General features: G+C 36.5%; 1 protein-coding gene and 1 pseudogene across 2 annotated transcripts; one reads left to right on the forward strand and one right to left on the reverse strand.

Moving 5' to 3' along the window:
- The first annotated feature begins 219 nt into the window (after positions 1–219).
- LOC143576292 (DEK domain-containing chromatin-associated protein 4-like) lies at positions 220–7,288 on the forward strand. Its single transcript, XM_077060417.1, has 12 exons — positions 220–375; positions 1,253–1,938; positions 2,053–2,086; positions 3,548–3,630; positions 3,805–3,864; positions 4,069–4,179; positions 4,254–4,334; positions 4,413–4,490; positions 5,191–5,677; positions 6,487–6,596; positions 6,697–6,727; positions 6,824–7,288. Exons 2-12 carry the CDS (start codon positions 1,255–1,257, stop codon positions 6,970–6,972), a joined length of 1,908 nt encoding a protein of 635 aa, XP_076916532.1. The 5' UTR covers positions 220–375; positions 1,253–1,254; the 3' UTR covers positions 6,973–7,288.
- Positions 7,289–10,394: 3,106 nt separating this feature from the next.
- LOC143576293 (uncharacterized) lies at positions 10,395–12,608 on the reverse strand (annotated as a pseudogene). The gene is made up of 2 exons (XR_013142920.1): positions 10,977–12,608; positions 10,395–10,793 (listed from the first exon to the last, which is right to left on the reverse strand). The product of XR_013142920.1 is annotated as an uncharacterized LOC143576293 (transcript).
- Positions 12,609–16,210: the final 3,602 nt, after the last annotated feature.

The following is a 16,210-nucleotide window of genomic DNA, read 5'->3' on the forward strand; positions in this document are numbered from 1 at the left end:
CTTGAAACTAATAATAATAATAATAATAATAATAATAATAATAATTTATGAGTTGAGAGGTAAAGTAAAATGATTGACCCATAACTTCTCCTCCTGAAAGAAGTCAACAACAACAACGGATAGAAGAAGAAGAAGAAGATCAAGATCCGGAAAAGGTAAAGGATCCATCTATCCATCCAATCGACCGTCTAGATGACATCTCAGCCGTCCATCTATCTCATCATATTCCGTCATGCCAATTAATAAACTGCTTTTAAAATCCGTATTTGACGTCCGAACGAACACTCACTCAAACCCACCCAAAACTTTTCTTTCGGTATTAATTGGACCTCAATTTCTCTCTAAAAACCTTCAACTCAAGCCCTAACTTCTTCTGTAAGTCCTCTCAATAAATATTATTATTATTATCATTATTATATCTTTTCAATCATCAATTGCAGCTGCAGTTGCTTCATTTTCGTTTAAATTCGGATTGTTCTGTTCTACCTAGGGTTTTCAATATGTTGAAATTCTTGTCTAGATCTTGCTGCGGAATGCGAAAACTTTATGCGAATTCAACCTAATTTCCTTACCTTTTTTTATATTTAGGGTTTCCTTAGGTATTGTTAGTGAATTAGTTCATTTAGTTGAAGATGTTTCTGTTCAGGATTTGCACGCTTTTATGGTGCTTGTGTGGATGATATTAGTAACTTTCTTAAACTGTTAAATACCTTATCTTTCGGAATTTTACTTTTTTGGTGGTTTAACTTGTGGTCGCGGTTGACTGTTTTTTACGTTTGATAGGTTTTTAGTTGATACATGTGAATTGGATTATGTTGGTTAGGGTTTTGTTAATTGTGTTGATAAAGTCAAAGTCAACTTACCTTTTATTTTGAAAATTTTGTGTTTGCGGCTGGTAATTGTGCGTGTGTATGTAGATCTTGCTGCGGATTGTTGAATTTTGATGCAAAGTGTGCATTTTTGTTAGGTTCAGGGTATTAGGGTTTGTGTGACTTGTGTCATATTTCACTTTGTGTGCATTCATATCATCTGGTTAAAACTGGTGCGTATGATTGATGGTAGTGTTACTTAAAGATATTTCCTTTTAGGATTTGCACACTTATATGCTGGCTGCGTGTTAGATTGGTGTGATGATATTAGTGAATATGTTAAAAAGACTTTAATATGATATATTTTTTTGAATCTTACTAAACTTTTTTATTGATTGACACATAATGCGCTTTTACTTAACTGTTTTTAATCAAATGTCCAGTTATGGGGGAAGTAGATGCAACGGCTGAAGTTGCAGAGACAGTGGCTATCGGGACTGTCGTTTCAGATAAACCAGTGAAAGACGTGAGTGAGGAAAAAGCAGGAGCTGAAGAGACGAAGAAAGAAGTAAAGGCTGATGAGGATGATAAAACTAAAGAGGTTGAAATTGACAAAGTTGATGCTGAGGTAGCTAAAGATGCCAAAGAAGAAGAGGAGGAGGTAAAAGATATGAAGGAAGAGAAAGAAGAGAAGGTGAATGAAGAACCCGACACCGAGGCAATGGAAGTTGATGACACGAAAGTTCCAGATGAAGAGACTGAGAATAAGAATACCGAAATTATTAATTCTAAAGAGGAAGAAGAGAATAAAAAAGAAGAGAATCAAGAAAAGGAGAATCAAGAAGAAGAGAAACAAGAAGAGGAGAATCAAGAAGAAGAGAATCAAAAAGAGGAGAATGAAGAAGAAGAGACCCCAAAGAAAAAGGTAGCAAAAAAGGGTGCAAAAAAGAATGGTGGTGAAGAAAAAAGCAACAACAACAAGACAAAGGCATCAAGAGAGAAAAAAGTTAAGGAACCAGCAACTCCTGCTGCTCCTACAATTGAGAGGCCTGTACGGGAACGGAAATCGGTTGAGCGATTGGTTGCGGTCATTGACAAAGACACGACCAAGGAATTCCATATTGGGAAGGTTATTTTCTAAACCTTAATTTGAGGATTGTGCTTGTCATTAATGTTTTGTCTTTAACGACTCCACAAAATTCTTCCTGTGTTGACTGATGTTAATTGTTGTAATGGTGTGTAGGGCCGAGGTAAAGCACTAAAAGATATTCCAAATGGTAAAGTCTTATTCTGACCCTTTTTTATATATTACTTGTTCATTTCCTTATTGCATTTGACATCCTTGATTTGCTGCCGGATGATCTTTTGATTTTGAAGTAATAGAATGTAAAAATACACTTAGACAACAAAAGTTGCGGTATGCTGAAATTGTTTTTTAGCAGGCACGCAATAAAGATAAGATTTAGATAAAAGATAAAAACGCAAGACAGACTTGCCAAAATATAACGCATGCTATGTTAGGTTAATTTCAAGTGAATAACAACCTCACTATCCGTAGCATTATAACTATTCAACACTCAATATGACTAACAGCCTCCTTCTGAGTTACAAATCCAAACAAGTTCAATGAAGTTGTACTTTTAAACTATATAGGTGAAATCAACCACTTCTTTCCCAATGACTTTTTAGCACTAACAAGTGACTGAATCACTTTTAAGTTAACTTCAGTGTTAATCTACCAAAGAGTATACATTATATTATGATAAATATACATTTTACGTTCTATTATTTTAAACTCAAAACATTTTGATTAAGTTTTAGGCATTTTGAGTTTCTCACATCTGATTAAACCATGCGTTGATTCAAACTTTGCATTTTGTGTGCTAAAGAATACAAGAAAATGGAAAATAATGTCAACGGAGACCTATGCTTATATTTTTAAAAAGAACAAAATATCACAGTGAACAGACATATATTTAGTTATTTACATATTAAGGATTAGGCATGATTTGATAGACCTAAACCTCTCCGAAGACATGGTTGAGGATAGGAATTCTTGGAGAAGTAGAATTAAAGTTAAAAGATTTTCAGGGAGAATTGAATACCTTAGGGCTTTTATTTTCCTTATTTTGGTCACACACCAGAATGGTATTTTCTTTACATATATATAGTATTAATATTATTATTACTATTATTATTAGTATTATTAGTATTTTATATTACTGTTGAACTTTGATATCCTTTGTATTGCTTTATACATATGTACTTTAGAGCTGAGGGTCTCTCTGGAAGCCACCTCTTTATCCCTTTGGATAGAGGTACGGTGTGCCTACCTCCCACCCTCCCCAGACCCTACTTATAGCTTTGCTGTTGGTGGGACTTCATGGGTATGATTGATTGATTGATTGACATGTAATAAGGTGGGCTGGTGGATACTAAGTTTAGCGCAAAATAAACATAGACCCTCCTTATTTAAAATCACAGTTTCTTTGTAAAGCTATCTTGCTGTGGTTACTTAACGATCCTAGTGGCCTTGCAAATTTGTACAATCATTCTTGCCAAACATTTGATCTCAATATGTTTTCTGTTTGGGTTTATCTTTGTATAATAGCTTGGATGAATGCAAGAAACACTCATTTATGCACATGTTAGCTTGCTTGATTATTAGGTTCAATGTTTCAATCCCTACTTGACATGCATCTCTTGTTTCCATATCTAAACTCTGTATACCTTTTCAGTTGCATACAAGTTATCCAAGAGGAAGGTGAATGATGACACTCTGAAACTGCTTCATACCATTTTATTTGGAAGGAGAGGAAAGGTAATTAAGCTTCAAGTCATGAATGTGCAACTGTTATTACCTATTTTATCCTCTTTAATATAACTTTTTTTAATGCTTAAAGTTTATATGATGAAGTAGACCACCCTTATTGTATTTTAGTTAGCTGCCATTAATGTGTTGCACCTAATATTATATTTGTGTTCAAATTTGCAGGCTTCGCAGGTCAAGAGTAATATCTTGCGGTTTTCTGGCTTTGTCTGGACTGAGAATGAGGTAATAATTTATTTCATCGGTAATAGAATGTTTATTTTGTTTTCTCACTGGTGTTCAGAAGAATGAATAAAGGCTAAAATAAAATATAATAATAATAATAAAGAAAGAAGTAAAAAATCATTATGTACGACAAGCATGCAATTGCTAAGAATAAATGTAACAACATTACAAAGGTAGTTAATATGATAACTCATATTATTTCAGGAAAAGCAAAAGTTTAAAGTTAAGGAAAAGCTTGAAAAGGCTAATAAAGAGAAGCTTTTGGAGTTCTGTGACATATTTGACATAACAGTCACCAGAGCTAACGGAAAAAAGGTTTGTTACTTCATGCTGCGTTATTAATTTGCTGTCTGGTTTTGTTACTTATTTTATGTATGATGCGCAAACAGGAAGACATCGTGGTGAAGCTGATAGATTTTATGCTGGCTCCTCATGCCACAACTAGTGAGTTGTTCGCAGAGAAAGAGCAGGTTTGCATTTAAGCTTTACTTTTTGTTATTAGTTTTTTCAATTGTTATAACTTCTCTCTCATATCACATGTTATTCAGTCTTCCAAAGGCAAAAAACGTAAGAGAGCGAGCAAAATATCGACTTCTGAGGCTACACCTTCAAAAAGCTCATCTAAGGTACCCCCACTTGTCTTATAATTACAAGCTAGTAAATTTCCAGATGGGTCAAATAATTCTTTTGGCTAAAAAAGGGACTATTATGTAATAATGCTGTTCTTGTGACAGACATTTAATGCATTAATCATCCGTCAATCTTTTTGGGCACAAGTGTTTTTCAAGTAACCCGTTCTGACCTGCACTAGAATGTGACATGTAACCACCTAGGGGTGTGCATGGGTTGGTTTTGGACTCAAACCAAACCAAAATCTGAAATCGGTTTTTGGGGTTTACGAAAACCGTTTGATTTTTGCAATGGGTCTGATTCGGTTTTTGCCATTAGGGCATGAAATTTTTGGGTCAGTTTTAATAAATGATTAATTGGCATTACACGTTTGAGCCTAAATTTTTCAGCTACATCATTCGTTTTTTTATAAATTACATAGCATTCAAAAATAAAAGAAAAAAGTATAATCCATGAATTCAACAATATAGGTTGGTTTTTTCGTGTTCTTTTGTACTTGCAAAACCGAACCAGAAATCCGGGTTTCGATAAAAAAAAACATAAAACCAAACAGTTGGTTTTGGGTTGGGTTTAGTTATTTCTTGTTACCTGTTCATTATGTCACTTCTAGTGTAATTACGTTTTAAAGCTGATGAATGATGGGATTACACTTGTAATTTAATAGTTTACATCTTATTTTATTTCTGAACAAAGCAGAAAAGTAAACGTCAAGAGGATAAGAAGAAGAAGACTGATGAAACAGACGATTCAGAAGAAGAGAGTGATGATGAGGGGAAAGATAATGATGAAGATGAAGATATGAATGATGCTTCTGAGAAATCAGAGGATGAGAAATCAGAAGATTCTGCAAGTGAAGAACATGTGTCTGAACCAGAACCTGAGCCTGAATCTGAATCTGAAGAAGACCGTAGCAAGAAGCGCAGAAGAGGTTCAAACAAATCTAAATCTTCTAAAAAGGAATCGGATGCAAAATCTAAACAGAAGAAAGTAGTTAATACACCCAAAAAGTCCAGTTCAGCTCAAAAGAAGACACCAGTTGCATCTTCTACAAGTGGTTCCAAAGCTAAGGATCAAAGTGATTCTGGTACAAAAACTCTTTCAAGAAAGAATAAGAAGAAAGATGCAGTTGAAGTTGAAGAGAAGATTGTAGCTCCAAAGAAAGCTGCTCCAAACAAGAAAACTGGTACAACTGTTTTCTCTCTTTTCCTTTGTTCATGAAATGGGCAATTTTAGCACTTCTGAATTTCATACACATATGATGAATACATAGACTAGGTGTCAGTTTGGGTTCATTTATGCTGATTTTGCTAAAAAAAACCTTGTTAGGATAAATACAGGTTTGCCATATTTTTAGTTTTAAAATGACAAATTGCTCCTGAATCTTTCAAATATGTTTTTAGCATTTATATGATATATGTGAGTAAATTCAGTGGCCTTTTTATCATTTCTGGCTTGTATTTTGCTCTAATACGAACCAATTGATACCTGGTTGTCCAAAGACTTGGGTCTGTAAATGAACCGAATATTCAGCAAACTTTTTGGTGGACATGAACCAAGAATTTCGTTCAATTAATCAGTTTATGAGCATGAACATAGGCCACGTTTGTTTACGATCATTCACACTTGTTGACTTTTACTTTTAGTTTATTATCCAGTTATTTAAACTTTTAATTTTTATATGATGTAAAGTTTTGAACACATGGGTGTCTTCGGTGAAAACTTTAAATGCTTCTATCCCTTTTAAAAATTATTAATTTGTTAAATTCGATTACAGAAACCACACTCTCAGAATACTACCTTTTTATTTAAATTTATCAGATAAGAAAGTTTAATGCATTTTGAATAACCTTTTGACCTGTTTGACCCATTGATAGGTTGAAATTGTCACCTCTAAATTGATAGTTTTCACCTTCTGGTTTGTTTTGTTTGCTTAATCTTAAAAATGATTATGTATTAATCCATTTTAACCTGATAAATACTTTTCTTAAAAAGGGAAAAAGAGTAAGGAGAAAGAGAAGCCTAAATCAGAAAAGGTTAAGATAAGTGATGAGGACCTCCGAACTGCAATATGTGAGATCCTCAAAGAAGTTGACTTCAATACGGTGAGACTCTGTTTTCTTTTTAAAACTTTTGCATATGGAAATTCGTCATATATTGTTATATATCACTCGATTAATATTGTTCACTATTACTGTTTTGCAGGCAACCTTTACTGATATTCTGAAGCAGCTTGGTAAGCATCCTCTAATTTTGATTAACACCTGTAATCTTGTAAATTATTCACAAAAATACACATTTTGACCGATACTTGTATAATATTTTATTTCAGCCAAGCGGTTCGATACAGATCTGACATCAAGAAAGGCATCGATTAAGTTGATGATCCAGGAAGAGTTGACTAAGCTAGCGGACGAAGCAGATGACGATGAAGAGGAAACTGGAAAAGAAGCAGGGTCTGGTAAAAAGGTCAAGGCCTGAGCGGTCGGTCCTTGCAGTAGGAGAAAGAAAGATGATGTGATGTAGTGTTTGATCTTGTGGTGTAAGAATGTAACTTAATGTTAGTTATTATTGTGTTAGGGTTTATGGTGTAGATGTAGAAGGGTAGAAGTGCAGTGGCAATGCAATGCTACTGCTTGTTATGCATAATACATGACATGACCAGAGAGTATAAGTTATAGGGAAATTTGTCATAATTTGACCCATTCATGTCTTTTCTTTTTAAGTATGTAGACTTAGATGCTTTTGTTGTCTTGAATATTTCTCATGCAGTCACATTGTACATCATGTTTTATAATTTTTGCCATTAGTTAACATATCATTTGCAAATCATTCCCGTTTGATTCAACAAAAATCAAAACCGGTTTGTGTTTTAAGTGAAAAAAATTAGGATAGGTTCCAAACCGGTTGCGATTATTTGCCGGTTCAGTTTGGTTCTGTTCTGTTGAACCAGTTTGGAACTGGTTCAGGACTTCAGCTCTTCTCTTAAAATTGATCATCATGGGGTCCTGACTTTGTTTTTGATCTATTCAGATAGAGTACAACTGTCGCCAACCACTATCACCGTCTCCGGTACCGCTGATAGACCACACACCACTACACAGCTGCTGACGACTAGACGCGAGAAGAAGCCACTTTGGTGGTGAGAGGGTGTCTGACACACATGGAGACACAAAGTAGAGAGAAAAAGGGTCATAGACGATGGTGGCAGTCTGTTTTGGTGCTTCCGGTGGTAGGGTGGTGTTCGGAGGTGGCTAAGGTGACGGTGGTGGTTATGACCGTTGATACGGCAGAAAGAAAAAAATAATAATACTTATATGATGTAAAAAGGTGTGAGAAGGAAGACAAAAATAGTGTTAAAATGATTTCATTGACCTAAATTACACCAAAAATATCACACAATTACATTATTCTTAATTTCTCTTGAAAATACAAGTTTTTATTTGGCTAAATGTTTAAAGTAATTTCAAGAGAACATAATTACAAATTTTGTCTTTTAAACATATGTAACTAGATAGATTCCCGGTGCATTGCGCCGGATTGATGTTGTTAACAGTCAAACTCATAAAACTTAACAAACCGTGTGGTGCGACTACAAGTCGAGACAAAATTGATCAGTCCTGGGTTCCGAACCCAGAAACAAACCCTAAAAATTTTTTGTTAACGCCCAAATACAACAACTTAACATAACAAAATGCGCATTGCGGTTGCAAACCTACGAAAGTTTGGTTGACATCTCGTTATGGTGCCGAAAGTAATGCAAAACATAAATTCTTCCACACATAAATACAACAATTTAACATATTTCAAATAAAAAAAAATCAGGTGAACAAAAAAACACACGTGTTGCAGTTGCGAACTGATACGAATTCGATGATTCTAAAATTTTTGAACAAAAAAAAACATGATACATAATTCATGTGTTGCGCTTGCGAACTAACTCGAATTTGGTCGGAATCGACATTGTCAGCACTATCATACTAAGAAAACCATATGTTGTGGTGGCGAACCGACACGAGTTCAGTCGTATCGGGTTACGACACCGAAACTAAAGCAATAAGTTAATTCGGCCACACTCATAATACAACAAATTAACGTATTTAAATAAAAAAGAACGCAGCGAAAACAAAAGATATACGCACGTTGTGGCCTCAAACTGATGCGGATTCGTTTGGAATCGACGACAAAAAAGTCACAGCGAAAAAACCATGTGTTGTGACCGCAAGCTGACACGAATTCAGTATAAAAACTCACGTTTTACAAATTAGGAACAAAAAATAAAAAAGCCGACCAACCACGTGAGGCCACGTGAACCAATCACGTGGTTGCGTCGCCAAACTTCTCTTTTATTATATATAACTAGATTTTCACCCGGCGTGTTACGCCAAGGCAATTGGTAAAACTTTAATGTTGAAACTTGAGTATTGGTAAAACCCGAGCGTTGGTGAAGCCCGAGCGTTACATCTTTGAGTTGACGCGAATTTAGTTAGTATCATCTACGTTCTTTGCAGTATATATATATCATCGGTAAAACCTTAGCGTCCAAAAAAAATATATTCATCAAATTAACATATAAAAAAGTAAATTAGTTAAAACGACGTTTGTATGGTCAATAAACCCGGGCGGTGATAAAACTCAAACGTTCGGTCCCGAGCATTGAGGCGGTAACTGGACACAAATTCGGTCGGTTTCGGTTATGTTGTAACGGTACCGGAACTAAAAAAGGGAAAAAAATATATATATGGACCAATGGGGTGGTGTTGATCGGTAAACTCAAACATTGGTCAAACCGAGCGTTGTCGGTCCCGGATGTTGAGACGTTGAGCCTATGAGAATTCGGTCGATTTTCGTCACATTTGTTATGATATCGTAATTAAACAAACAAAAGAGAAAACAAAATTGTCATTCGTTCAGCTTTCGTTATGTTCGTTACGTTATCAGAACGGAAAAAACCACAAAAAAAAAAACAAACAAAATGCTATGGCAAGTAAGGTGCCGCCAAGTGGCCCAATGGCGGCTTAGCGGCACCAAACTTTTCATTTATATATATTAGATAATAGATAATAATTTATGGATCAAACTTTTTAAAAAGTTTATTTGTAGACAATGTCCTTTACATGACATGTTTGTTTGATTTCTGTTATTTTGACTAACTAGCATCCAAAAATACCGTTAAGTCTTTGGCATGTGAGAGCATTTAAGTCTTTTTACGCATACTATTTAAGTATTTATAAACAAATTAAATATATTATTAGAAAAAGAAACTACATAAAATTTGTTAAACAAAATCCCCGTTAAGTCTTGGCATGTTTGGATTTAACTGAGTTTTTGAATGACAGTAATGTAAATGACAAAAAGCAAATGTATTTTGTCATATAAAGGACACCGCCCGCAAATATAAACTTTTTAAAGAACTTGATCCATAAATCGCATATATTTAAAAAACAAAATTTGTAATTCTGTCTTGTTTAAAGTCATGATAAAGCTTTCTAAATAAAAGAACCCAAGTAAACAAATGTGAAAAACATGTCCCAACCCGACCCAAACACACTAAATAACATATATCGATAGACAACCGAAACTTCCGACCCCATGAGAAAATTTATGGGTCCGTCAATAATTCAAACTTTGAGATCCGCTACTTCCAATTTCCCAAACTTATAGCTAAAACCCTATATAAAAAGAAAGCATACAGATCAGCCACCAACACGTCAAAGGATGACGGGTTCGGGTTTGCCAATTGACTTGTCCAACACGAATGTCACATTAGTTATTCGTTTTGTACCGCCAAAACGCATGGATGGTTTTACTAGTTATAAAAAAATGCAGCAGACAAGTTAGAGTAACTAAACAGTCACATTAATCATCTATATATACATGAAATGCAATTAATCAAATGTACAGTTTTGAGGTTCCAATGTAGACATCTATTGAGTCAGATGGTTAACTACACCTAGTCGAGCCACAGTCGGCTTGGCAGCATATACAAGATACATACACAGCAAAACCATAAGAAAAATACAACCCAATAAAAAACAAAGGAAAAAAGAAGTCATTCCTCCAAAACATGGTGCAAAATTCCTAATACACATCCCACATTCAAACACACTAGTAAAGTCTAAGTAACCAACATCAGCCACAACAAAGTTTAAAGTTACAGTATAATTTCAAACAGACTCTTAAATCATAAAATGTAAGTCCCATTGCTTGGATTATCATCGTTGTCTATAAATGTAGCTCAAACCCTAGGTCTCTTTCGCACCAAATCTCTGAGCCGCTTCAGTAACAGTTGCCTATCTAACCTACCGATGCAGAAAGATTATCAGAAACTAGCAAAAATAAATAAAGAACAGCAAATGTTTGGCTAATAGTAGATTTTACATATCAGATAGACAAAAGTAATTAAAGAACACTCATAATATGCAAAAGAACAGCAAGTTAAAATCCAAAACACAGAAGTTTCTAAACAAGTATAGAGTTAGTACCTTACCTTTAACAATAATAACCACACTCATCACCTCGACAAAACAGTTCATTCAGCAATTACACGCCGCCTCTTCCCATAATCAGCATCCCTAGCCCTAGACCTATGCTCATCCGCATGATCCAATCTTGGCTTCCCGTGCGTCCGAGAAGACCGACCACGGTCCCGCTCCTGGTCCCACTCATCATCATATTCTGGCTCAACCTCCCTGTACCTATGATGATCAGCATATCTGTCCCTTTCTTCCCTATGGCGGTCCCTACCACGGTCCCGATCACGCGATCGTTCACGATCCCGATCTCGGTCACGCGATCGTTCACGGTCCCGGTCACGTGACCGTTCATGGTCTCGATGCCTTCTTTCCGGCCACTCGTTTTCATGAACCACATCCTTGTCTCTTGGTAAGTCTCGTTCATATCCGGGATCGCGATCTCTATCCATTTCACCATATTGTTGATCAGACCCGGCTTCTTCACCGTAACTAGACTCACCACGACCACCATGTTCATCACCGGTCCATCCGGGCATATTTGGGTCTGACCACATTCCCATGTTGGGCCCATCCACACCGCCACCTGGCATCATACCCATTCCCCTACCGAAGAACGCAGGGTTAACATGAGGCGCCAACCCGGGTAATCCAACATTCCCAACAGGCGGAAAAGACGGCATCATACCTGAAAACGGAGGCGTGGGTCCACCAGGAAAAGCTCCATACCCTCCCATTCGGCCCATCGGGCCTCCAAAAGACGGGTCAAACCCCATTGGGCCTCCAAACTGCGGCCCATACCCATTCATACCCCGCCCACCTCTACCCATCCCTCGGCCCCCCATACCCTGCGCGTTACCCCTACCCCAATTCCCTCTTCCATACCCTCGATTGTTATCACCGCCAGCTGGCATATTGTTCCCGCCTGGCTTAGCAGGCGGATCTCCCGGACCCCGCTTGGCTTGCGCCAACTGCTGATTTTTATTAACCTGCGCTTCTCCCATTCGTTTAACACTATACGGCGAAGCAAACGCAACAACACACGGACGGCCATTAAAGACGTGCCCGTTCATCCCCTCTTTGCAGGCGTTGGCGGCTGCAGGATCATAAAACTCAACTTGGCAGTACCCTTTGGATTTGCCGCTAGCTCTCTCATCAAAGAACTTAATTTCCTTCACATGACCATACTTGCAGAGCTCGGATTCCAGCTCTGCATCCGTCGTCCACCAATGCAAATCTCCCACAAACAAAATCGTTCCGCCATTGCCATTACCGTAAACACTCCTCCAGACCCGTTAACATCAGCACCATTAGCCGAATTCCCAGCATTTCCGGGATGATGCATATTGTTATTATTAGTGAAAGTTTGAGTTTCAGTTTGACCAAATTCAACCCTACCATCATTCCCCTCACTTCCTATCACCAGCCGCAACCGGCGGAGGCGGTGGAGGAACCAACTCCAACTTCTTGTCAGCTTTCTCCTCGTCATTCTTATTAAGCCCTAAATCCTCGGTCTTCCGAAAACCCTCACCGACATTAAAATCGTTATAGAGATCCTCGTAATCGTCATCCTCTTCTTCTTCGCCTAAGAAAGCGGCGGAGATGGCTTCGTGGTTTCGATCCATGGTAGGGTTTCTTTTAAAGATACTATTGAACTTGATTGTACCAAGTAATCATCAATTGAAAGTATTGAGATTTGAAAGATGTTACCAGAAGATGATAAATGAAACCCTAGAGTGCAGGTTCTGAATTAGAGAGGATGACTCTTTTTTTTTACCAGGTATTTAATTTTAATTAAAACTGGGCTCTCTTCTCTTCTCTTCTCTTCTCTTCTCTTCTCTTGACTAGTTTTACAAACTTTCAACAACGGGTAAGAGGCCTGGAGGTGAAAAAAAAAATCAACTCAAACTCAGACTTTATTTTTACCGGTAATACCTAAAAATCATATTCAGATTTTTTAAATATCCGATCTATATCCAAAAAATACATGAAAAAAAGTGCAGCCCTATAAAAAACCAAATCTATACCCGTAATTAGGGTATTCAAATATTCGGTTTTATACCTGACCCGAACCCGGTGCAAGGGTATGGTTTTTAGAGACAATATCCGGACTCAAACCCGACCTAGGAATTGCCAATACCTGATTTCTAATACCCGGTCATACCCAAACCCGATTCCATACCCGGAACTGGGTATTGTATTAGAAAAACCCGATTTGTGCACCTTAAGAGTGGTACATTGCCCGCATACATACCGTAACTATACCCGCATCCAAGTACATGTATCAAATATCAATAAAAATAAGTAATGATACATGTACCGAATTTATTGCTTCGGTACGGATGTGTTAATGTCGGTACGGTGCCCGATTTTGTATGACTTTGCTTTTCTTTTTTCGGATCTCCAACGATCTTGGCATTGGTACAATAAACAAATATGCTAATAAGTCCGGTACATATATGTGTCGGGTATAAAATAGCGAACATATTTGTACTCGATTGTACCCGTACCGAAAATCAATATAAACGAATGCTGATGTTCGAATTAAATAGGCTAAATCAATATAAGTGTGGGCGTTCTTGTTCGGGGAAAAACTCATCCCTTTTCAACCTTGATTATTATTTCATCTTACTAGAGAACGTGGGTCTATGTCAATTGAACGGGTATTACAAAGCCTCATCCAGGTCCTATAATTTGTCAAAAGAACAACTTTGTAGGTTTCAATATGAATAAAAAGATCGATCGTGAATCATTCAAATGGGGATTCCTTGATCAAAGATGTTCATTTGTACATGTATCATATATGCCACATGTGACATGTGATACATTTCCGCTCGGATCCATTTGTATAAAGAGTCGTGAATGAGAAAGATAAGTACCTTTGAACCTCTAACGCAAAAAGTAGAAAAAGAATACAATAAAGAATTAGGGAGTCAATTGGGGATAGAGGGACTTGAACCCTCATGATTTTTAAATCGATGGATTTTCCTCTTACTATAAATTTCATTGTTGCCGGTATTGACATGTAGAACGGGACTCTATCTTTATTCTCGTCCGATTAATCAGTTCTTCAAAAGATCTACCAGATTATGCGTGAATGCTTTGATCAATGAATATTTGATTCTTTCTTCAATATGGAATCGATTCACATCAATTCTTCTATGTATACAAGTTTATCCTTCATCTTTTCTGAAGTTTCGATAGAAGGATTTCTCTAATAATGTAAGACAATCAACTCCATTCGTTAGAACAACTTCCATCGAGTCTCTGCACCTATCCTTGTTTTATTTTCGCTTTCTGAACCTTTGTTTGTTTTCGGAAAACGTGATTTGGCTCAGGATTGCCAATTTTTTTTAATTCCAGGGTTTCTCTGAATTTGAAAGTTATCACTTAGTAAGTTTCCATACCAAGGCTCAATCCAATTAAGTCATATAGGTCTATTTTTCTATATAATATTTTAAGGTTTGAGAATGCTAGTGTCATTTATGATACCAGTCCGGATATAACCAAGTTACACTTGTACGCTTAAGTTATCTATTTATTTGTTGGCGTGGGTCATCGACTCATCTTGGTGATACATGATTTTCGGGTACCCCGAGCAAGTAATAAAAAAATGGGTTTTTACATACAATGTTTTTTTTTTCACGGGATCAAACCACTATGATTACACGTTTTTAAGTTGTTAGCATTGTTGTCTCGAAAACGTAGTTGCCCAAATGGAATTGATAGGTTTTGTCTTTTTGATGTTGTTATATTACTTATCCGACGCTTTCTTGTATTTCGCTTTTTTTATTACGGAGAATTCTCGTCTTTCTTCTAACAAATCAAGGTTGATTGCTCGTTATCATTATTTGTGGAACTAACCATTCAATATGTGCCCCGAGGGTTATGACTTCCATACTATGTGTTAGGCTAAAAGGGATTTTACCAATGCTCATTTTAGCCATGGCACATTCTGCCCATAATTTAATGGTGTAAATTATGTTGGGTTGATGGTAAAGTTGTTTCGGGGTGGCGAATTGAATTCTTTAGCCATTCTTGTAGTGTTAATGTCGTGTTTCAAGTAGACACGTTTTATGTTTATTTATGAGTATTAGTAAACACCAAGTGACTTAGTACCATTCAATTAATTACTCTAAATCATAAAAAACATTTTTGTAACTTATGTTATATTAATACTATTTTGTATATTTATCTCTTTTTTTCCAATTAACAATCATGGGTGGACCTACCCCTATGGTAGGGGTGTCGGGCACCTCTGTGAAAAAAAATAAATAAATAGCACTATTATAGTGTTAAAATCGTGACCGTCCTTGTAAAATTTTGACCCCGACCTTGTGGCATTTTGAAATCCGATAAATAAAGAAAAAAATAGAAGAAAGAAGTTTCTCCGGCTGGTTGAGCGGCACTTTCATCACTATGTTGAAAAGATAAAGAAGAGTTAACGTGATAGGTGCCCTATTTGATTTATCCATTAAGTTATATGGGCTTTTAAAATTTACTTTATGCCCTATTATCTAATTAGTATAATTTAAAAGTTTGGTGCTATAAACATGTGTTTTTAGTTTTTTTGTTTATATAAGTTATATTTGTAGAACCAAGTCATGATTTGACTCTTTGGTGGCATGGCTTTATTAATTTCTGTAAGCATTTTGTGGCTAATGTATATATGTGTGAACCTTCGGGTGAGGAAAAGTAAAATTGCACTAATTTTGACATTATTTTACTAATCTTATGAAAATAACGTTAAAAGTGGCGGAAAGTTAATCAGGCATCATGTGGTGGCGTTGATAGCCGAAAGAGCATTTTGTGGCTAATGTATATATGTGTGAACCTCCGGGTGGGCAAAAGTAAAATTGCACTAATTTTGACATTATTTTACTAATCTTATGAAAATGACGTTAAAAGTGGCGGAAGGTTAATCAGGAATCATGTGGTGGCGTTGATAGCCGAAAGACAAGGGCACATGCATCAATCAGCCGGTGTCCCGATAATTGAGTGCTATGTGCCTTATGTCCAAGGCTTGATGCAAAACTACTATCGAGCCGGGGGTCTCACCGAAAGCAGCCTCTCTATCTCTATGGGTATAGAGATAAGGCTGTCTACATCTTACCCTACTCAGACCCTACCATAGCATTGCTATTGATGGGATATACTGAGTACGACGATGATGATGATTTTGTGGCTAAGGTTCGAATCTGCTTATGCATGGGAAAATGTTAACATTATTTGCACCATTGCTAAAT

The sequence above is a fragment of the Bidens hawaiensis genome, unplaced genomic scaffold, assembly GCF_021521415.1.
Source record: "Bidens hawaiensis isolate Kalapana, Puna unplaced genomic scaffold, B.hawaiensis_p1.1 tig00028049_1, whole genome shotgun sequence".
Classification (NCBI taxonomy): Eukaryota; Viridiplantae; Streptophyta; class Magnoliopsida; order Asterales; family Asteraceae; genus Bidens; species Bidens hawaiensis.

Coding starts and splice junctions, on each gene's coding strand:
- LOC143576292 (XM_077060417.1), top strand. CDS start 1,255: ATGGGGGAAGTAGATGCAACGGCTGAAGTTGCAGAGACAGTGGCTATC. Junction 1,939..2,052: donor AGGAATTCCATATTGGGAAG/GTTATTTTCTAA, acceptor AATGGTGTGTAG/GGCCGAGGTAAAGCACTAAA. Junction 3,631..3,804: donor TATTTGGAAGGAGAGGAAAG/GTAATTAAGCTT, acceptor TCAAATTTGCAG/GCTTCGCAGGTCAAGAGTAA.